The following is a 23111-nucleotide window of genomic DNA, read 5'->3' on the forward strand; positions in this document are numbered from 1 at the left end:
AGTTGGATTTGATGATCTTGAAGGTCTTTTCCAACCTGAGTGATTCTATGATTATATGATTTTATGAGATCACTTCCAACCTTGAATGTGTATTTCTCTGGCAAGTAATTGACAAAAAGGTGCTTGGTCACACGTGTATTTTCAGAATTGACCAGTAGTTGTTATACTTAAGACTTGCCATGACAGAAGAAAAAACACAATGGATATGAGAAATAAATATATAAAGTTGAAAAAATCAAATTAATATTACTATTTATGTAATAAATAATAAGCTTAGAGACTTCAATTAATATTGCCAGGTTCTCATACATGAACAAATTTGTGCAAAACCAGTAACTCACATATGACCACTTGTGTATGTGTTTGTATATGCAGGGACTGAAATAAAATGAATTCAGATTGTAAAAACAGAACTGTATCCTGAAAAGAGCAAGGAAAAATTGCAAACCCTTATGCAGAAAGCGTGTAACTTCTTTTTACTTAGGTTACTGCCATTAAGTTTAAATTAAGGAGTTTTGTAAAAAAAAAAAAAAAAGAAAAAAAAAACACAAAACAACAAGTTCATTAGGAACAAGTGCAAGATCCTGCATTTTAATAATCAGGTGCGGAATACAGCATGGGAGCAGCAATTTTTCAAAGGATGTGGTGGCTATAAGAGAACAGGCAGGAACACGGACATGCACCAACACAGTGGTAGATGAAAGTGAAACATCACAGGTGTTTCCAGTTTGTTCACTTCTGCTAAGGTCTCAGCTATAGTGCTTTCTCTCAGAACATATGCCCTAAGGAATATGTACAGATTCAAGATTGTTTAAGAATAATATGTTTTAAATCAATTTTATTGCTATGATTTCGTATACTACATTTATTTGATGCATTTAGCAGGCACATACAAGAGAAATGTTGGGAGTATTTTGTTCTTGTATACTACATGTGTTTTGTAAAATACCTTTAGTAATTTTTCTGGCACATTTACTGTTCCTCTTTGACATTGTGGTTTCTAGAGTTGGGCGAGAGGTGGAATTATCTCAAGACTCAAATCGTACACCTTTCCAAAGGCTGGCAGCAAAAAGGTGCTTTATACAGTCTTTTTAGGTTATCAACTGAGTTAAAAGGACTTACACTTGGCTAATTTCACTCCTTCTTTTTCCTTTTTGCTTGCTATTACTAAATGTGTGTCTTGCCTACTAACAAACAGATTGTGAAAGTTTTGTAAGCCTCCTTCTTTACAAATCATCTGCACAATTGCAGCCTTCATTTTATAGAACTACACCAATTTCTAAAGAAGTTTTGAAAATCAAGAGCTATTTTTAAGTAACTTTTCACATCCCAAAATGTAGAATTAGAACTGTTCTCAACATGTCTGCAAAAAAACCATGAGGGATAAAATATATTTCACAAAGTAGTCAATTAAAAAAAACAAAGTGACATTTCTAATGGAAAATGTAATTCCTAGAAAACTGGCTTGTTCACTAAACTATGATAGAAGACATTCAGGGACAAGGCTTGTTAATAACACAAAATATATTCCTACAGAACTTGTGCACAAATCTTGTTATGCATTGAAATTAGTTACATTTAAACAAGTGTAAGGTGTTGCAAGATCAAGAAGAATGGGAACGGTGATAAGATGTGAGGGAGTCAAAGGAGACAGAGTCTGGTACTAGTAAAAATCTTCCATGGACAGAAAATTGTGCTGTTCAGTAGTTGGTATATTTGTGAAGCATGCTATTACAGGCTTTTTTTTTTTCATGCTAAGAATAACTTTTATGTCCCTTTTCTGGGACATAAAATTCTGTGTTCTCTCATTTTGCTGTTTATTTGTTTGTTTGTTTATTCAATGCCATTTGCTCTGTAACAAAAATGATCAGCACAAAAAGCCCTAGAGATACAGTGCTGTTCAGAGTGAAAATCTGGTTTACTGATACTGTATTTGATAATCCTGATTAAAATATATTTTCTTTATAACTTCAGTTCACTGTTGCATTAAGGTACCAATGGCTGTTGACGTCTGTGTATTCTCCAAGGCCTTATAGGACCCTTGCCTCATTTTCTGTGCTCTGTCATCACTTAAAATTAAATATATAACATATGGACATGTTCTAAAGCTATCTGGAAAAAATTGCTGTACTATCATATTGGAAGGAAGGTCAGGTCAATCCCAGGTATTTATACAAACTGGGGGAAGATCTCCTTGAGAGCAGCCCTGCGGAAGGACTTGGGAGTCCTGCTGAATGAGAAGCTGGACATGAGTTAGCAGTTTGCGCTTGCCACACAGAAAGCCAACTGTGTTCTGGGCTGCATTAAAAAAGGGGTGGCAAGCAGGGAGAGGAGGGTGATTGTCCCCCTCTTCTCAGCTCTTGTGAGGCCCCATCTGGAGTACTGCATCCAGGCCTGGGGCCCCCAGTACAGGAAGGACATGGAGCTCTTGGAGCAGGTCCAGAGGAGGGCCACTAAGATGATCAGAGGGCTGGAGCACCTCTCCTATGAGGAAAGGTGGAGGGAACTGGGCTTGTTTAGCTTGGAGAAGAGCAGGTGCCGGGGAGACCTCACTGTGGCCTGCCAGTACTTGAAGGGAGCATATGAACAGGAGGGGGTACAACTGTTTACAAGGGTAGATAGTGATAGGACAAGAGGGAATGTTTTTAAACTAAGGGAAGGTTTAGGTTGGATATTAGGAGGAAGTTTTTCACTCAGAGGGTGGTGACGCACTGGAACAGTTTGCCCAAGGAGGTTGTAGATGCACCATCCCTGGAGGCATTCATGGCAAGGCTGGATGTGTCTCTGGGCAGCCTGGTCTAGTGGTTGGCAGCCCTGCACATAGTAGGGGGGTTGAAACTCGATGATCATTGTGGTCCCTTTCAACCCAGGCCATTTTATGATTCTATGATTCTATGATATATTAGACAAGAGAGTTGTGATTTGGCTTTGTTCAGAAAAACGGATAAACACAAAGTTGACTTTAAAACTTTACACCCGGTTACCTAGAGTTGTTTTTCTTGCATCAAAACCCTTCAGATAGTAAAATATAAAATTTGCAATGTTATATTTTTTTCAGACTTGAAAAATATGTTAGTTTTGTGTGATTTAAAAAAAATACTCATTTATCTCACAAACTGATTATTTGAATGTATTTTTAGCGCTCTGAACCATTTTTTTCCAGCTTCTTTACTCATAAAATTTTCTTTTCTGATGAGACTATAAGTGAACTTTTGCCACCTAGTGGCTACTATTAAGTTTCAGGCAAATTTCATTGGGGACTTTGTTCTGCATTTTGCTACACAGTTTGGTTTAGCAAAATAAGATGACTTTTGTGGTCCTGCGTATATATTTGGGTTATTGCAAATCAGAATTATTAACATGAAAAGAAATAACACTTACTGCACAGATTAACTTCATAAATATAATATCTACTATGAAATAAAAATATTTACTATAAAAATGAGATTTAGAGTAATTTGAGCTGTTTAATTCATATTTTAATGCAAACAGTAAGTGGATCTCATTGAACTAGATGTTGTCACATCTCCTGAGGGATTATTCTACTGTGGCCTTATCCATAAATAGAAAGCGGTATTCCTTCTACTATGAAAGTATCTTCATTTCAGTGCAAACTCTGCCTTCTCTACTTTCCTCTTATTGTGGATATTGTTAGGTTAGCACAGGACTGCTCTATCTGTATAGCCAGTCCTTATTTAAGGAAGGAGTGGCAAGTTTAGGTTAACTATGTGCATCTGAGAATTTTAACCAGTTAAAATTAAACACTAGCTGAAAAAATCCATTCATGTGATATAAAGGTCTAGTATGAGGACATAAAATGACAATGAAATCATAGAGTCATAGAATCTTTAAGGGTAGAAAATACCTGTAAGAAGATTATGTATTCCAGCCATCAACCCATCCCCCCCCATGTCCACTAATCACATCCCTCAGTGCCACATCCACACGTTTCTTGAGCACCTCCAGGGACAGTGATTCCACCACCTCCCTGAGCAGCCTATTCCAGTGCTTCACCACTCCTTCTGGGAAGAAATTGTTTCTAATAACCAACCTGAAACTCTCCTAGCACAACTTAAAGCCATTACCTCTCATCCTAAATGACACCTTGCTTCACAGTTTACCAGTGTGCATACCATAAGGTGTCACATAGTATGTACCATTTTTAATGGGTTTCTCTGACAGACTCTTTCCTCTTTCCATTTTAACTGTAAGAGCAGATCCATAGGTGTTTTGCTCATTCTCTGTTCTGGTAAGAATGTAGAAAGCAATCCCCTAGTCTATAATTTGGTTGTATTAAGGCAAAGCTCCCTTTCTCAGAAAGACCTGCACGATTAAACTTGCTGCTGTTAAAGCATAGGGCAGAAGGGACTCTGAATTGAAATGACAGTTCAAAAAAAAGGCAGGTTTTTTTTGTACTATTACTCAAACCACCATACATGCAAAGTTAAGTATCTCCTTCCTCCATTTATAGACAGCTACTCTTGACTGCAAGAGAGAAATTCTGGCCTTTCTGCTCGAACAACTTGTTCAGAGAACTGAAGGGTGCTACATGCCCTGAATACATAATTGGCAGGACTAAGGTTGAGAATGCTATTTGAGGTTTTCTGAGTGCTAGCCAATATTCCTGTGTTACTAGTAGGAGCTCTGAAAAGGTACATTTGAAACATCAAATTGCAGTTTAAACCAAAGTATTAATGAAAAAGCCATTGATAAGCTGTTTAATTGAACAGCAACAATAAGGAATATCATTCCACAATTATATAACTATTAGTTAACTAAGCTAGCTCTAATGATATATAAGACATTATTACTTTTTTCAAACAGTAGAAGCCTTCTGAGACAGAATCTATTCAAAAGTTTGTTAGGTTTAATGTCACTGGGCTATCTCCAATTCATACCTACAGTTTTATTTACAAGCATGGGAATTAATGCACTCATTTTTAATGCAGTTCCTGAATGTGATCACCAAATTAGTTCAGATTCATTTTACTATTGAATTACGAAGGAGAAGAAACGTCTCTATACTTCCATTTAAGGAGTTAACTCCTTTTAATCAGAAAATTTTTACCAGCTGTTCTGCACAGCTGATTGTCTTCTTGTGAGACAAATGTGGTGTACATCAATGTTTTTTCACTAGTGAAAAATATGTCAGTTCATACACTGAGCCCAAAACCAGGGATATTTAACTACTTCTCTGGTCCTTAGGTAGACCTAATCACATACTAAGGCACATGGAAAATAAAGACAAGGTGATTGGCGGTAACCAGCTTGGCTTGACCAAGGGCAAGTAATGCCTGACAAACTTCGTGATCTTTTACGATGGAGTTACATTATCAGTGGATAAAGGAAGATCAAATGTTGTCATCTACCTGGACTTGTGCAGAGCATTCGACACTGTCCTGCATAACGTCCTGCTTGACAAATTGGAAAAAAATGGATTTAATGGATGGACCTCTTGCTGGATACGGAATTGGCTGAGTGGTTGCATTCAGAGAGTTGCAGTTAACAGCTCAGTGTCCAGGTAGAGGTGGGTGCTGAGTGGTGTTCCCCAGGCATCAGCGTTGGGACCAGTGTTATTTAACATCTTTGTAGGGGTCATGGACAGTGGGATCGGGTGCACTCTCAGCAAGTTTACAGAAAACACCAAGCTGAGTGTTGCAGTTGACACCTTAGAGGGAAGAGGGACCTGGACAGGCTTTACAGGGGGGCTGGTCCCAACCTGAAGAAGTTCAGCAAGATCCTGAACCTGGACTGGGGCAAACTCAAGCACAGATTCAGATCTGGTGGAGAATGGCTCAAGAACAGCCCTGAGGAGAAGGATTTGGGAGTGTTGATTGATGAAAGGTTCAACATGAGCTGGCAGTGTGTGCTTGCAGACCAGAAAGCCAGCAGTATCCTGGATTGCACTAAGAGAAGTGTGACCAGCAGGTCAAGGGAGGTGATTCTGCCCCTCTACTCTCCTCTCATGAGACCCCACCTGGAGTACCACATCAAGCTGTATTGGGCCCCCTACACAAGAAGAACATTGAGCTGTTGGAGTGGGTCCTTCTAGAAGAGGGCCACAAAGATGATCAGAAAGCTGAAGCACCTCTCCTGTGAGGACCGGCTGATAGTGCTGGGACTCTTCACTTAGGAGAAGAGAAGGCTCCAAGGAGACCTTATAGTGGCCTTCCAGTACTTGCAGGGGGCGTACAGGAAAACTGGGGAGGGACTTTTTATAAGGGCAGATAGTGACAGGATGAGGGGAAATGGTTTTAAACTTGAAGAGGGTACATTTAGAGACTAGATATAAGGAAGACATTCTTTACTGTGAGGGTGGTGAGATGCTGGAACAGGTAGCCCAGTGAGATTATGAACTGTCCATCCCTGGAAGCATTCAAGGCCAGGCTGGATGGGGCTTTGAGCAACCTGGTCTAGAGGGAGGTGTCCCTGCTTATGGCAGGGGGTTGGAAATTGATGATCTTAGAGCTCCCTTCCAACCTAAACCAGCCTATTATTCTATGACAGCCCTCTGTGTTTTTTAAGTCTGAGGGATTGTCCAGTGCCTATTGAACTTCTTAAAGAGTTTCTGCCTTGCTGTTCAGAAATGATTATAACTATTTATCTAATTTGAGGGATATTTATTTATTTATTTATAAACAAAGCATGTTACCTGTGTTTCAAATAGAGTGATTTGAGCCTTGGAAGTGCAAATTTTAATTTGCAGATTTGGCAAGGTTTGCCATACTAGAAAAACAGAATTAGGACTAGGAGAAAGAATGCATCTTGTTTCTTGGCATTATTCTCCTTGTTCTTGAAGCTGGCTAGTCAGTTTTATTCCTGACCTATATCAGAACTGTATTCATACTCTTTTGGCCTCCTGGACAGGAAATGGCCTTTTCTACACTGTTCCACAGGAGGAATGAGGCAAGTCAGAAATGTGTCTGATGGCACCACACTCATCCCAGTAGATCAGAATGTTGCAAAGTTTGTCTCCTGCTTCTGGTTTGCTGTAAAGTCCGTGTAGCAAAACCACTTATGCTTCATCCACTTGGGCAGATCACTTCCTATGATTTAATTTTCTCTAACTCCTGGATCAAAAAGCTTCTCCAATTGATAAAATAGCAATAATTAACTCCTAGACATTTCCCAAGCTCTGTTTCCCCTTACTTGAAAATCACAACTGCTTCAGGAGGGAACTTATGCCACAGAAAGCTCCAGCTATTAAAAACAAACAAATAAATAAATAAATACTTGGATATTTGAAAAATAGCCATATTCAGGTTTTTGCAAATACAGTATATTTGTATTTCTTATGAGAACTGAGCAAACCCTTACTGATGTCTGAATTTATGTTTTTGAAGCATTCCTTTGGGGAGCATGAGATTGTTCATCACTAAAGTTTTTACACTGTGAAAGAAGTTGAAGTACTGAAGTACTTATGTTCTTAGAACTGTTCTCTTCCAGTTCACAAATAAAATAGAACAGGTTATAAATTTCACTATTCTGTTCCTTATTGTGTGAGATTCATCCTTCAAGCAAGAACTCTAGAATGAGCATTTCTTCTGCTACGATCACTTATGTACTTCATCGTATTACCCTGATAAAAGAATAAAGGCAGATGTATTTGAATCAGTTGTTCAAATATAATATCGGTCAGGTATACTCTATGATGTTCAGTTATACAAACTTACTAATATAATTTATTTTTGTTTCTTTCAATTGGAGTTACTTTGTAACATCCACAAGATAAACAGGGTAAAGTTGTTTTATGTTTTTTTTTTTTTTTTTCATTAGTAGTGGCAATTTCTCTATGGCCCAGATATGGTGAGAGATAACTTGGAGGGGGAAGAAGGACAAATCAGAGGGAAATAAGATTTATAATGTTACATGGCAGATTTAAAACTGCATGTAAATTTAACAGCTGCAGGATAAGATTTGTGCATGACCATTTCAGTTACTTCTCGCAGATTAAATGTTTTGAAATATTTCTTGTAACTTCTTGAGATGCAGCAATGTATGTGTTATTTGGCCTGCATATTTACTCAAGCAATAGCCTCAATAATTAAATAAGCTTTTTTTGATCTCTGTCTTACTCTTGTGATTCTCGTGATTCTCACCTGTGTTTCTCTTGCAATCATGTCATAATCTTCTGGGGAAAAAAAAAAGTTTTTAACTTACTACGTGTTGCTTGGTTTAAAAATTCTATTTGTGTGCTACAGCTCCAGACACCTATTGGTGCCCCATCTGATGACCAAACACCTTTTAATCCTTATGTACTGCAAAGGGCAAGAGGTCTAATAGGAGCAGAGAAAGGTAAGCAGTAATTTATTACATGAATACCACCTTTTCTCTTTATTCCAGAGCTCTTACCACAACCCATATTTCTTCTTTACTTGCTTGTATTTTATGTCATGTTGCTTATTGGTATTTCACTGCCACAGCTCAAGCCTGATGTCAGTGTCTATAATAAAAGTGATTTAACAGGAATCCTTTTTCCATGTGGAAGTGGTGGATTATTACCTCCTTGACTCTAAAAGCTGCATCCTTGCCCTTCATAAAGAGGATTATGCCTCACTGAATCCACACTGCCAGTCTGATGCCGAGGCTTTACGAAAGCTGCAAATACTGCAATTGGAGTGAAGAACTGAGCGCTAACAGGAAGTGCTAAGGAGAAGAGCATATCTTTAACCTTCCTTCTGTCAAGGAACATCCTTGTTTCACAATAAGCAATTGCTCAGCAGTTAGAAGATGTCACCAGATAAAAGTCATTCTTTTTGAGAATATTCTGAAGTGCGTGTAGCCGGACTGTATGAGGTTTCTTTACAGTGCTCTCTTAAGGCAAACACAAAGATGCAGCAGTTAATCCTGAGCATGGATTTGTTGAATATAGCACCTGTGGAGCAAAATAGTCTCACATAATCTCTAATTTGTTTATTCATTGAACTGCAGGTGATCAGAGAGAGGCCTTACCCATGGACACTGAGGTTTATGAAAGTCCATATGCTGATCCAGATGAAATTAAACCAAAAAATGTCACTCTCGACAGGAAATTGTTAACCCTGGAGGAAGGAGAACTTGGCTCTGGAAACTTTGGTACTGTAAAGAAAGGGTTCTATAAGATGAAAAAGTAAGTGTTTCCTTCTGTTTTCAGGAAGTGCAGCATAGTCACTGCCCAGCTGTTACTTTTGTCTTCAAAGTGGGGAAGTGCCTCCTATGATTCTATGACTCTGCAGTCAGTTACAGTAGAGTGAGAAGCTCTGTGCCTTTCTCCAGACATTGTGTGGGCATTCGTGTTACTGGTCTGCATAGTCTCTCTGTGAGAGATAGTGTAAAGAGCCCTGTACAGCTTACCTGTAGCAAATGGATTTTCACCTAAAATAAGTATGATGAGTACCTGTTTTATGAAGCTGCAACATTGATTTTCAAGCAGACAGAAAATGTTGTGGCCTCTCTTATCATGGAATTACAGTAGGAACAGACCTTGTTTATGCTGACAAAAGTCAGGTCACCCGACTATTCATGCTTTTTCATGGTAAACTGTTAGCAGTATGTTGCTTAAATGCATGCGCTGATTATGTATATGCTTTCACCAGTGAAAGCTGGAGGCAGTTCTGTAACCCAGATTTTCAGAATCAAGGAGGAATTTTCATTTTCCAGTATTGTCTGAGGAGACTTGAAGGGCTGTAGTCTTGTTTATCAGTAGTTATTCACATTTGAGTTTTGTCATCTCACCGGTGACTTTTTCACGTGCGTGTGCATGGTGGCAGGAGCAGACTTAGTTTCTCAGCAGGTCAGAGCACTGCCTTGGGTATTTGCAGTGCTACAATGTCTCAGGTCCAAAACACATCAGTGCTGAGAAAGCCCTTACAGCTTTTCCTCTGGGGACTCTCACCATAAAAGGTACCTTTTTGGAAATCTTTTCACTTTTGTTAGTTAAGACTAGTCAGAATGGGCAAGATAATTTTGTTCAGTGCCTTTGTTTTCAGACTTGTTTAGATTTTTTAATGATTTTTTTAATGATTACTTCTAATTTTCATTCTCTCCATTTTATTTCTTTTGCTTATCTGTCTCCTGATCATTTTGTAGAGAGTTGTTCCCATTGCAGTCAGATTCTTTCCTGTCCAAGTATTCAGTTCTGTCTTTTGTCACAGTTTGAACTATGTATGCAGAAGCATCACTTGGAGATTGTATACATTTACATGCAGATTTTTCAGCAACTAATTCCAGGGGATTCTCTTTTGCAGGGGGGCCAAGCCAGTGGCTGTAAAAATTCTTAAGAACGAGAGCAATGATCCAGCCATAAAGGATGAGTTACTGAGAGAAGCAAATGTAATGCAGCAACTGGACAATCCATATATTGTCCGAATGATAGGTATATGTGAAGCAGAGGCCTGGATGTTAGTAATGGAAATGGCTGAACTTGGGCCACTGAACAAGTTTTTGCAAAAAAATAGGTGTGTAAGCTTTGATTCCATTTCATAGTATTTATCCAAAGAGGTGGAAAAGGCAAGAGAAAAGTCTTTTTATCTTAAAATTTTAGGACATTTTACTTTGAAATGTAATTTGTGTAATAATTAGCTATTGTAGATAATCTTCACTGGGACATAATTATATTGCAAATGTCTCCTAAATGTCAAATATTTGTTGTAAAATAGTGCATTTTGAATAAAAGAAAGAATTTTCAGATGTTCTTCAGTGTATGGATATGATCACAATTTATTGATAGAATCAAGACATTCTTATGCTACCTGTTCTAATTAAATCTTAGCTAAACATAAATGGATCGTGTTACTAATATATGAGGAAGTCCATTGTGCAAGTTTGTGTTTGAACTCCTTGAAAAATGATGACAATGAACTACTGACCTCTTAAAGATTCAATTATGATTTTCAGGCACGTCACAGAAAAGAATATAACAGAGCTGGTACATCAGGTTTCCATGGGAATGAAATATCTGGAGGAGAATAACTTTGTACATAGGGATCTGGCTGCAAGGAACGTGCTATTAGTCACCCAGCATTATGCCAAAATCAGTGACTTCGGACTATCTAAGGCTCTTAGTGCTGATGAAAATTATTACAAGGTAAGATTTGCACAAGTTGCCAAAGCTGTTTACTAATTTAGCCTAAGAAGATTATTTATTTATTTAAGAATAGTTGTGTTTAAAAGTTGAAAGTAAGAAATACTATGCACACTAATTATTTTATAGCCTGCTAGTAGTAGTCATGAATTTTCAAAATGTTTAATCACAGTTTAGAGATGAATACGGAGGGAAAAGCTAGTCCCTTATTTGGTTATTTGCCATTAGGAGATTGAAATTTGCTGTGGAAATGAGATACTTCCTTCCATAAAAGTTGAAACTATCTTTGTTACAAATACTAATTTAGCACTTGGTATACATCATGTCAAAGGAAAATACAGGCTGGCAAACTGTCTAACTAAATAACAGAATCAGATTTGGGGAGTTTGTTGAAGGGGTACAGGTGGTAAATAATCATTTGACCTAGGTAAACTTTGTTCAGCTGGATTTTAAATTACCACAGTCTTTGTGCAGCAAGAGATGAAAATAAGTGCCAATATATCCTGGGGAGTCAAAGCCTCTAATCGCGTATGCATCTTCTTTTCCTATATATTGCTCTTACAGTTAAAATTATTTCATCCTGCTGCTTTTCCCTTCATCAGTTGTTTAAAACCAATAAGCCAGACCGTGAAACACTGCAGAGGAGCAAGCACATACTCCCTCCTGATGACCTTCCTATGGGAACAGTAACTGCTGCTAGAAAAGGCAGCAGCATCTTAAATCACTTCCAACTTGCCTAGTTTGTCAGGGGGCTGAGATCTGGTATCAAAGGCTCCTTCTGTTTACAACTGCACAAAATGCTACGGGGTTATCTCAATAGATTTAGCACTGTGCCACTATGATTTGATGCTTGCAATTTTGTAGCACATTACAGCATAATTTCATCAAATTGCAGTTTGTCACAAAGCAGTTGCTGTGCTTTGAAATAAAGCATTGACTTAATCTGAAAATAAGGCTCAAGACTCCTTCTGGCTGAGTTGGTGCCTCTTCTGTAAGAGCTGAAAAATCTTTTTTTGACAGAGCTTAACAAACATGATGTTAGGTCCTTTAACTATGCTTTGCTTTACCATAGCATTAATTCCAATGCTTTATTTGAATTTGGGAGATTAGGAACAATTTTATAACAGTATTGAAGAAGCTGCTGCCAATTTCTCTAAGTCAAGCTGTATCAGAAACACGTAGTATGAACACATGAAAATCCAAATTAAATTGGCTTCTGTGAATATGAATGTTGTTTATTACTTGCTACTGTCTCAAGTCTGCTTCTTTTATTTTCTGTTATTCCTTACTTTAGGCACAAAGTCATGGAAAATGGCCAGTCAAGTGGTATGCTCCAGAATGTATGAATTTCTACAAGTTTTCCAGCAAAAGTGATGTCTGGAGCTTTGGAGTTTTAATGTGGGAAGCTTTCTCTTATGGGCAAAAGCCCTATAAAGTGAGTAATTCTATCTGGCAGTTCTTTTACTATAAAAATGTAGAGCAAATTCAAACCATCACCTTTCTTTTCCTGCCTGGAAGGGTTGCTACAGGTCAAATAAGGCCTTAGAACTGATTTGTTGTAACAGACAAGTCGAGGGACAGCCCCCAGTTCAACTCCAGACTTCTCTTTGTTTAATACTATACTAACATGTGTTGTAATCATTTGCAACTCAGAAGACTGCTCTGATCATCCTATTCCAGGGAATGAAAGGTGGTGAAGTTGCACAGATGATTGAAAGAGGAGAACGAATGGAATGTCCTGAAGCCTGTCCAGTGGAAGTCTATGACTTAATGAAATTATGTTGGACATACAAGTGAGTGTGGTCTGGTACTCTCTCTTTTAATAGCAGTATATTTTAATCTACATGGTTGGTAGCTAGGAAGCATGAAATAAGAATATTTCAAAGCATCTTGTATCAGCTAGATTTCAGCTTACAAACAAACTGCCAAGGAAGGAGTCGGTTGTGCTTTCAAATGAGAACAGTGTGAGGTAGTGAGTATAGTGCAGGAATCTGATTTTGCACAGATGATCTATTTTTGCTTAAGCAAAAATGTACAAAAAATTGTGTATCATTAGAAACAATTTATTCCATCAAAAACAATTTATTCCACCAAAATGTCAGTCTGATGTATTTAGAAAAGTAAGTTTGAAATTAAGGAAATGTTTTTGTTTCATTTTGATTTCCAGGACAGAAATTTCAAAGTCCTGTTGTCAAATTTTTCATTTTATGTCTCAGTTTTTAAATCTTTTGATTTTTTTTTCTGTTATTTCTAAATATCCTCAATTTGGATTCCACATTGACATCCTATTAGTGAAAGTTTAAAATACCTGCGCGGGGAAGGTAAACAACTATCTAGATCTGAGGTGATGGATTGCACTACTACACAAGAAAAGGGAAACTGCTCGGAACAGAAAGACAGGTCTCTCCCTTGCCCCCAGAGCACCCCTACCAAACAGATACAGGGTTCAGTATGAAGGATGTTAGTAAGTGAGACTCATCACTGGGAGGCCTTGAGGCACCCATTTGTCACCTGTACCATCTGTCTAGAGAGGTTTGCTGCCTGCCAGGCCCCACATTCATTGTATCAAAAAGAGGCTACCATGCCTGTTAAAGCTAGAGTATTATTACCCATCTCTATGCTTTCAAGTAGGGTCACATGAGGCTGCAGTGAGATTACAAAATATCAAAAGAGAGTTTATGTCTCTCAGAAGGACATTGAAGGGTTTGGGAAGGTAGTGTTTTCCTCTCTTCTGCCTGGCAACTGGGACACCGGAGGAGAGGCAAAAAGCTCAGTTGAATAGATGTTTGCCTGGCTGGTGCCACACTTTGGGTTCTGTGATCTTTGGATGCACCTTCAAGAGACCAGACATGTTTATGTTGGATGGGATGCAACTGACCAGATGGGGTTATAGCATTCTGGACGGCAAACTTAATAGATGTATTAGGAGAGCTTCAATCTAGATTCAGCTGGGGAAGGTATGTACTTCTGAGCAACAGAGCTGAGCCAGGGAACACCATCACTTTAGGAAGCAGCAGGGAAAAGCCTTAGATTTGTCCCAGAGAATTTTTGTAGGGCTTCTCCAGGAAAATAGTGCAGCCAATAGCCCAGCTGAAGTGCCTCTACATCAGTGCGTGCAGCAGGGGAAATAAGCAAGAGGGGATGGAAACTGTGGTGCAATTTGAAAACTATGGCCTAATTGCTATCATGCAAACAAGGTGAATTGCACTGTGAGGACACTATGATTGAGGGTTACAAGGTTTTTAGAAGGAACAGGCAAAGTAGGAATGGTGGGATAGACTGTGAAGAGCTGAGAAACAGCCATGACCAGATTGTGACCTTGTGGGTTAAAATTAGGGACCAGATCAATGAAGGGCACCTGGTGGTTGGGGTCTACTACAGGCCATCAGGCTGAGGTACTCAAGTTCTGTGCCTCAGCCTTTACTGGCAGTCAGGATTCCAACGTTTCACAAGTCCCTGAACTTCTAGGTAGGGGTTGGAGGAGTAGAATACCTCCCAGTATAAGAAAAGAACAAGTTCAAGACCACCTGATGAAATAGAACATGTAGAAGTCTGTGGGAACCAATGACATGCATCTCATGGTCTTGAAGTAATTGGGCAGTGTAGTTGCCAAGTGACTCTTATCATGTTTGAAAAGTTATAACTGTCAGTTGAAGTCCCAGTAACTAGAAAAAATGAAAACATTTCTTCCATTTTTAAGAAGGATGAAAAGGAAGATCCAGGGAACTACAGATCGGTAAGCCTCATGTCTGTACTTAGGAAAATCATGGAACAGATTCTCATGGAAACTATATTAAGGAGCATGCAAGATAAGGAATTGATCTGAGACAGCCAGCATGGCTTCACCATGGACAAATTGTGCCCGACCAATCTGGTAGCCTTCTATGATGAAGTGACTGCATAAGTGGACAAGGAGAGACCAAGCAATGTCATACATCTAGAGTAAAGCCTATGATGTGGTCCCACATTATGCTGTTATATCTGAATTGAAAGGTGACCTATTCAGTGTATAAGGAATTGGCAGGATGGCCGTAGCCAGAGAGTTACAGTCAACAGCTCTCTGTCCAGGTGGAGGCTGGTGATGAACGGTGCCTCCAAGGGTCCATCTTGGGACCAATGCTCTTTAATATTTTCGTCAGTGACTTAGATAGTGGGATTGAGTGTACTCTCAGCAAGTTTGCAGTTGACACCAAGCTGAGTGGTGTGGTTGTTGCAATAGAAGGGAGGGATACCATCCAGAGGGACCTGGACAGGCTTGAAAAGAGAGCGCACGTGAACCTAATGAGGATCGACAAGGCCAGATGCAGAGTGCTGCATCTATGTCAGGAGCAATTCCAAATTGAAGTAAAGACTGGGAGAGGAGCTCCTTTGTTGAAGTTATCTTTAGCTGTAGAAAGGTTTCCAGAAAGCAAAGAAAAGTCCACTGTAATGTAGCTTACTCTTCTAATTCACTGTCTGGAGAATATGTGAATAATATATTCACTAAAGATCTTTAGGTTCCATTTCAAGATCTACGTCATTTCTACCTTGCTTCTTTGTTAGCTTTATTACATTTAGTATTCTAGAAAAAGCATGGAACCATTAAATAATTTCTGCCCTTTCTTTTTTTTTTTTTTTTTTTTGTACTACAACAATGTAGTAGCAGTTGTAGAGTGAACCAGGATCATTTTCATTATGTTTAGTAAATATACTGTAAAGCGTATTGCCTATTATTTGTTTGTACTCAAATATTCGAAATATTTGAAAGGAAAAGAAAAAACCTTGGAAAAAAAAAAGTTCAACTTACGCAGTGCAGCTATCTCAATACGTAACATGTTATTGTAACAACTTCTTGTCAGCCTAATCATATTCTCCTAAATCAAAACAGGTGAGATATAGAGGAAATCAAGACAGTACAGCCATGTAGTATTTGTAGAGGCTATTCTTAATGGCACACAGCTTGTCTGTATGGTCGTAGAACTCATTATAAGGAAGCTAATGCATTATAAGTATTCTTTTCTCTAAGTTATTGCTGAAGTAAAAGAATTAGCAAATTAATTGAGATTGATTTACTGTTTCTTATAGTACCTTCCACAACCACAAAATAACTTCAATGACAATAAAGCCACTGACTGAATGCTCTGCAGTGATATTAACCTCTTGGTGTTTGTTTTGTAGCAATGTTTTGGTAGCCGTAAAATACTGTAGCAGCCTCTAGGAGTTGTCACTGCTGTGAAGTCCCAGCTATTGCAGGGCCCACGTACCTCTTCAGCTTTCTCAGTCCTGTGTGGTGATACTTCTCATGTTTTCACAGTGTTGATGACCGACCAGGATTCGTTGCCGTGGAGCTGCGATTACGGAACTACTATTACGACATTTCCCACTAACAGTGTGAACAGCAGCTTGCCTTTCTTCAGCAAAGAGAAGCAGTTCAGATTCTGAAACTAAGTGACATATTTTTGTACTGTCACCTTCACCATAGTGAAGAGCTCTTCACCAAAGTGAAGAGCTAAGCCCTGTGTGTGAGGTTGCGTTTTTTTGTTTGTTTGTTTGTTTTGGTTTTTTCTGGCTTTCTTGTGGAGTACCAAGCTCTGAAGTAGAGCAGCACAACATAAGTGCAGATGCATAGACTGCCATTACATTCCATTTTATTTACAGCTTTATTGTCTTTACATTCTTCTGTCATGAACCTATTTAAAGTCTTTCAGCCCTCTTCCTCTTATGTATTTGAGTGCAGATGGGGATTTAAATTTTTGTTGTTCATATTCTTAGCTCTCAAATTGTGTCATTCCAGCCTTCTCCCTATTTGAGAAAGAATAGCATAAACATTTTTTTTTAGGACTAGAGGGAATGGCTTCAAGCTGCGCCAGGGAAGATTCAGGCTGGACATTAGGAAATACTACTTCTCTGAGAGGGTGGTCAGGCACTGGAATGGGCTGCCCAGAGAGGTGGTGGAGTCACCGACCCTGGTGGTGTTCAAAGAGCGTTTGGATGTTGTGTTGAGGGACATGGTTTAGCGAGAACCATTGGTGAAGGGTGAATGGTTGGACTGGATGATCCTGTGGGTCTTTTCCAACCTTAGCGATTCTATGATTCTATGATTCTATGATTTTTCACTGTTAAAAAAAAAAATCACTATTGACAGTGTCAGTCACTTTGACTGACAGTGTGTTTGATTTTACCCCCATCACTTTATAACCAAATAGTATTCTTCTTGTTAGTAACATTTGCAGTCAGGAGCTGGGAGATGTGAATTTCTAAAACGTAGAAAAAAAAAGGAATCATCAACTCCATTAGGTGTTACCAGCTTCTCTCTTTTGTCACCTCTTGTGGAATCCCCAACATGGAATTCACTTTATTAATGGTGAAACCAGGGAATTCAAGGGCTTGCTCTGACCTTGGGACAAAAGGTATCAGCACCTAAGGCAATTACTCTGTCTTTTAACCTGAAGTTCATCACTGCAGTTCCTGAAAAGACAATTGTGCTTTGAAAGTTGAAGGAGCAGCAACTTCCCTTCATGTTGTTTCAGCCTTCTCTAGATTTATCTTTTCCATGTATCTCTTTGGATATACCAAAGCTTCTTGTGTTGTATTTTAAGCAGCAGCCATTTCTTTTTCTAAACCTTTCTTCAAAAGCACCTGTGGTTATTCACCGCAGCTTATAACTTCTGAAGCTCAGTTTCACTCCCAGCTCAAATATTCTGAAATAGGCTCATGGATATTCACTTTACTTTTGCCCTCTCCTATATGTTAGTACTATTAATCCTTGTGAACATCTCAGAAAAAGGTGTCTGTCTTACCACATTTTTCATGATGCTCCAAGCAGAGTTTCCAGTATTGTGTAGGTATAGCAGTGATATGTAATCAACTTCTGTCCCCAGTTTTTACTTGTATGTATTTTTGTCCAATCTCATTTTAAATATTCTAGAAATCAAAATTTCTTCTTGTGTGTTTCCCACAAGCAGGGAACTTGACAGGCACCTGTGTATATTTCAGGAATCTACTATACACAGAGATTTTAGAGAAATATGAAAAGTAAGATTTAGAGTTAGATATACCTATTGCATACAAATGTTTGAAACGTGTTTTTACTTGTTATGTGAACAGGATATTCTTAGCAACACAGTGATATTTTTGGGGCAGTTGCACTGAGACAGTGAAATAATATGTATAAAATACAGCTATAACAATGTTGGATTTACTGTGAAGCAGTGTGTTTCTTGATACTAATTGAATAGTTTATTTTAAAATAAAAGCCAGGTGATTTTGGTAGTTTAACTTCTGGGAATCCAGTGCAGGATACTTCAGAAAGTACATGCTACTGAAAGATACTGAGTGTTACAGGTCATGTTTTAAACATGATTCAGACATGACTTACATTGATGCTGATTTCATTTTTTGATTTATTTTTAACAAACATTTTTCTACAAGAACTGCTTGTGTAGATGTTGCTTGTGATTATATATAGCCATTTTTTAGCATTATCCCTGTTGCAGATAAACTGTCAAGCTCTAATGTGCAATTAGTACATTCATGGGGATATCAGTTGTAAAACAGTTGCAGAAATCAAAACCAATTGTACATCTAGTGAGTGACAGCACTATTTCCCTGCAATATATGCGTGTGTTTAAGTTCTACCAAATACAAGAAAGCTAAAGAAAACTGGAGAAATAGTTCTCCCCCTCTCTTTGCAGCAGATGTCTCTTTCTAGTCTTACTTAACTGTTTTTAGCTTCACTATTCTGTAATTATATTAAGAATAAAAAATATTGTGAAATAACTGGATTAAGTTTTTAAATTGAGATTAAATGCATTGTTTTAGAAAATACATTGTTTTAACAAGAATTATTCAAATTTCTGAATTTGCTGCTAATGTGCAAAGCTTGTATATTTACTGAATTACTGTGATTGTTGTGGAAGACTCAAGACTTCCTTATTGGCACTGAGTGGCACCTGGCAGAACACATAAACCCGCTAATTCCCCCAAATCCTTAAAGTATGCATTGTTGTTTTTACACCTAAGCCTTTCCAAGACACTGCTTTTCAGTGACATGGTGCTGGATCTGGGAAGTTAGAGGTGTTGGCAGTCGGTGAAGCACATCAGCTATCCAGGGATTTCTGCACTATGCCAGGTATCAGCCATGCAGTTTAATGGGACATTATACACATTTAGACTCTGTTAGAAGTGGAGGCAACTGTTTTGGAGTTCTGAAATTTATACGGAGAGATCTTACTCTTTGATTTAGCTTTTGCTGCAGGGTCAAATTCTCAGGAAAGCAAAGGACTGGATGTGACTGAATCTGAGTCTGAATAATAATAGAGGCTGAAAGGTAGACAGCTCCTCCAGCAGGTACTTAAAGACTCCCTCTCATGGGAAACACTGTCTCATGGACATGTCCGCAAGTCTGGTGGACTGCACTATCCATAGTCATGTTATGAAGGAGCTTTTGTCTTTTTGGTAGTGTGGATTTATTATTATTAATTTATTATTATTAATACCAGAAATGTCATTTGCCGGGATAGTCCCACAAGTATTTGTTACAGGAGAGCTAAGGGTTAGCAAACTGCAGCATAGGGCAGGAGGAACTGATGTAAGTGGCCCATCAAAGAAGGAGCAGGTGAGAACATGTAAAACCAGCTTTTCCTTGAATGAAAATGTGTGTTTACAGTTTTGTCATTTAGGGCTCAAATGTATGAACGTATGTTTCAGAGCATAGGAGTCTATACAAATCTTTCATACACAACCACCCAAATTGCATTAAAATCCATGCACCCATCTCCACATGCTTCAAACATTGTGAAGAGCAGGGATTTTTAGTCAGATAATGGAAAATATCCATAATTTTTCTCTCTGAATTGAGTGCAGCCAGAACTGCAGGTTCAAAAAAGTGAGCATTTGAGAAGGTCCTCTGCACAGGCAGCTGTACATGGCCCTACCAGGAGGTGGCAATACATGAACGCTTTTAGGCTGATGCACTTGCATGACTATTGCTGGCAGTCTATCCTGTCCTGGTTCTTGCTGTATCAGTACAGCACAGCAAGCTTGCTAATCTATTTACTGCTTGCTGCAAAGCAAAGCTCCACGTGAGTACAGTTTGTGAATGATTTTACTGTGAGTAGTTGGTTGTGGACATTAGCAAAGTCCTTCTGAAGCTCTCTGTGAACCTTTCTCTGTGATTCCATAAGTGGGAAATTGCGATAGCACACTACAGAGTATATCCCACAGGCACATGGAAGGGTGTGAGTGTGGCGTGGACTGACAGAGGACTTATCAGGAATTAAATGGACACAGACTGAAGATCAAATATAACATCATCTAAGGCCATACAAGAATATTTCGCATACTTTTTTAAAGGAAAAAGGTTGTAGCTGTGTTGAATACAAGGGATATTAAGCCTGCAATTAAAATTAGCAGCTTTACATTTTGTGAGGACAAAACCACTGTAAATCATGCAGAAAATGATTTAAAAAAAAAAAAAAAGAAGGAGAACCACGTGATTCCTGAGGACCATAGTGGAGAAAAATAGAAAAACAGCACGGGAGGCAAAACAATCCCAGGCTTGGAGGGAAAAGAACCACCTCATACTCACTGTGACCCATATCCCAGGACTGTGCCAATGCTGCACAGCGTGGTGCAATGCAAAGCTATGGCATGACATGTTTGGTCCTGGCCATCCCTGCAGGTGGACCTAGCAGTGCTGGGGAGTAGCCAGGCTCAGCACCGAGTCCTCCTGCTGCGGGCAGTCAGTGGGGCATACAGCCTCCCTTGATACCCTGAAGTCTGCAGCCAGCCTTGGAGCTGGAAAAGGAGGGGAGGGATGTGGGTGGGTGGGGTATGCAGCAAGGATCAGAAGGGCAGAGTGTGTAGGGAAATAAATTGTTGGATAATACTGGTAGAAGAAGAGGCAGACCTATGGCATGCACACTTTCCTTCAGGCTTGCAGTTCAGCATGAATTCCAGCGAAAAAACAGAGCAACGTACTGGTAACCTCGCTGAAGGCAGCAGTCTTCCAGTTACTTGGAGCTCTCTGAAGCTGCGCTAACATTATGCATTAATATCCAAACATGTATGATATATTTTTTTTTCCTTTTCTGTTGCATATGTGTCAGTTGAGGCAAATACCCACTGACCTTCTCAGCCTATCATTAATTCTGCACCAAGCCTAAATACTGTTTCCTGAGGCAGGAGATGTACTCAATCAGAGAAGCAGGGAAAATGAGGGAAAGCATTACATGTTGTTCATTAATATTCATGACTTTGATTTTAAATATCACTTTGATGACCAGCCCAGTGTAAAGGTACAGAGACCATTAACTCCCTGTGTGTCTACCACTGTAGATGCCTTGAGCTGTTAGGGCAAGAGCTGGCTGTGCCTAGATGCCTTCTGTAGCTGAATCTGCGTGCCTGTTATGGGCATGTCCCATTGCCACAGCTAGAGCTGCCTGCCTGGCATGCCATGTACCACCTTGTGTGAGACCTAGGTGTTGGGTTCCCCAGTTCCATTGCAACAACAACAAAACAACTGTGCAAAGGTATAACAGTACCACAGCAAATAGTATGAGCCAGCAACCCATGCTGCAGTGCGAGCATCACTCCGCAGGAGCACTCATTGCATCCTGCAATGATCCTGCAATGATCCTGCAGCATTGCCAAAAAAAAAAAAAAAAAAAAAAAAAAAAGTTTGAAGATTTGTTTTTTAAAGCCATTACACACACATGCATCTGTACTTTCTTATCTTTTTCTCCTAGCTGTGTTAGATGACTGCCTGTGCTACTGCCTTCCCTTGCTACACAGTCATCAAGCTGTATATTCAGATCTTGTTCTAATTTGTGTGCAGACTTCGTCAGTCCCTTGATTTCTGACTGACTAGCATATCGGGCAACATGCTCCCGTATCCCAAAGCAATGACCAGCTGGCAAAGAATTACTGAGCTTGTTTGTGAGTCATATTTCTAGAAGACAGCAAGAAAACTGCATAGGAGAGGCTGGGAGCCAGGGACAGGAGGGATGTGAAGAGCTACACCACAGTTTTTTTCACTGAGTTTTCCAAGGAGTGGGATTCAGGGGTATTTTATCCTGATTGCTTTAACATCATTCTAAATTGACAGCATGTTTAGTTCTAATGTTTCTTTCCCCAACAGATGCATATTTTGAAGCCAATGCTTCTCTGCTTTTCCATGAGAGCCATAGTTCAGTATAAACTCCTAGATGAGTACTGTTCTATTTCAGTAAGGTTTCCACTATTCCTACCAGATTCCCCAAATCCAGCAATCTGTATCTGTACAGCTCTTCTAGCAGCAGAGGAATACAGCAGCCATCCTTGCCTCCACAAAGATCAGGGGGCAGGCAGCACCAGGGGAAGACGCACAGTGCACTCCTGCCTCTACTGGGGAATGACTCCTACCCTTCCTGTTTTGCTGGGCAGTATGGCCTCTTTAAAGGAAATACAAAATGGTAGAAAAATTTGGTACCAGATGGCAGTGGTGTGACAGGAGCCTCCTACCCTACTTTGCATATTTCTGCAGGGTCCCAAGGTACTAGAGAACAAACTTTTCCTTTTTTCTTTTCTTTCTTTTGCAGATGTGGTACTGATACTGTCATTGATTCATACATGTTTTTGTTGTTTTTTTTTTTTTAATCTTCCTCAGGAGCATGTAGCAATCAGGTACTATTTTTAAACTCCTTAGTCAACCGTGACTTCCTTCCCATCTGTCTGCACTGTAGCTATTGGAAGGAGCAAGCATGGCATTCATCTTTTTGTGGTTTCTGCTCATAAGGAGTAGGTGGGAAAAGCCAGGGATTCTTGTTGGAGCTGAAGTGCTGCACAAGTTAGATTACAGGATTGAATCACGTCTCAGAAATTCACTCTCCAGTGTCACATTGTACCCAGTTAACGCATACCAGAACTCACAGAACTCATAGTACACAAGCATGAGTACAAAACTCTCTGTGTTTGTTCCCTAAGTTCACACAGCTTTTTTTGTGCCAGCTATATTAAAACAAACAATCAAACCCTAAAAATCAACAACTAAAAAACCGAGTGCTACAACACATTCCTGTATGCATTGGCA

At 39.2% G+C, this 23111-nt stretch overlaps 1 protein-coding gene across 3 annotated transcripts in view; it reads left to right on the forward strand.

The window, feature by feature from the left end:
- Window positions 1–18820, forward strand: part of SYK (spleen associated tyrosine kinase) — a 51786-nt gene extending 32966 nt beyond the window's left edge. For 2 of the 3 annotated variants that reach the window (XM_015280297.4, XM_015280298.4), the window contains exons 7-14: window positions 1005–1073; window positions 8202–8295; window positions 8932–9109; window positions 10227–10436; window positions 10876–11065; window positions 12357–12497; window positions 12743–12855; window positions 16356–18820. In XM_015280297.4, the coding sequence (XP_015135783.1) occupies window positions 1005–1073; window positions 8202–8295; window positions 8932–9109; window positions 10227–10436; window positions 10876–11065; window positions 12357–12497; window positions 12743–12855; window positions 16356–16428 (1068 nt within the window). In that variant the 3' untranslated portion in view covers window positions 16429–18820. The remainder of the gene's footprint in view (window positions 1–1004; window positions 1074–8201; window positions 8296–8931; window positions 9110–10226; window positions 10437–10875; window positions 11066–12356; window positions 12498–12742; window positions 12856–16355) is intronic. The other variant, NM_001031430.2, reaches the window with a different exon arrangement.
- Window positions 18821–23111: the final 4291 nt, after the last annotated feature.

Source organism: Gallus gallus, chromosome Z (assembly GCF_016699485.2).
Source record: "Gallus gallus isolate bGalGal1 chromosome Z, bGalGal1.mat.broiler.GRCg7b, whole genome shotgun sequence".
In the NCBI taxonomy this organism is placed as follows: domain Eukaryota; kingdom Metazoa; phylum Chordata; class Aves; order Galliformes; family Phasianidae; genus Gallus; species Gallus gallus.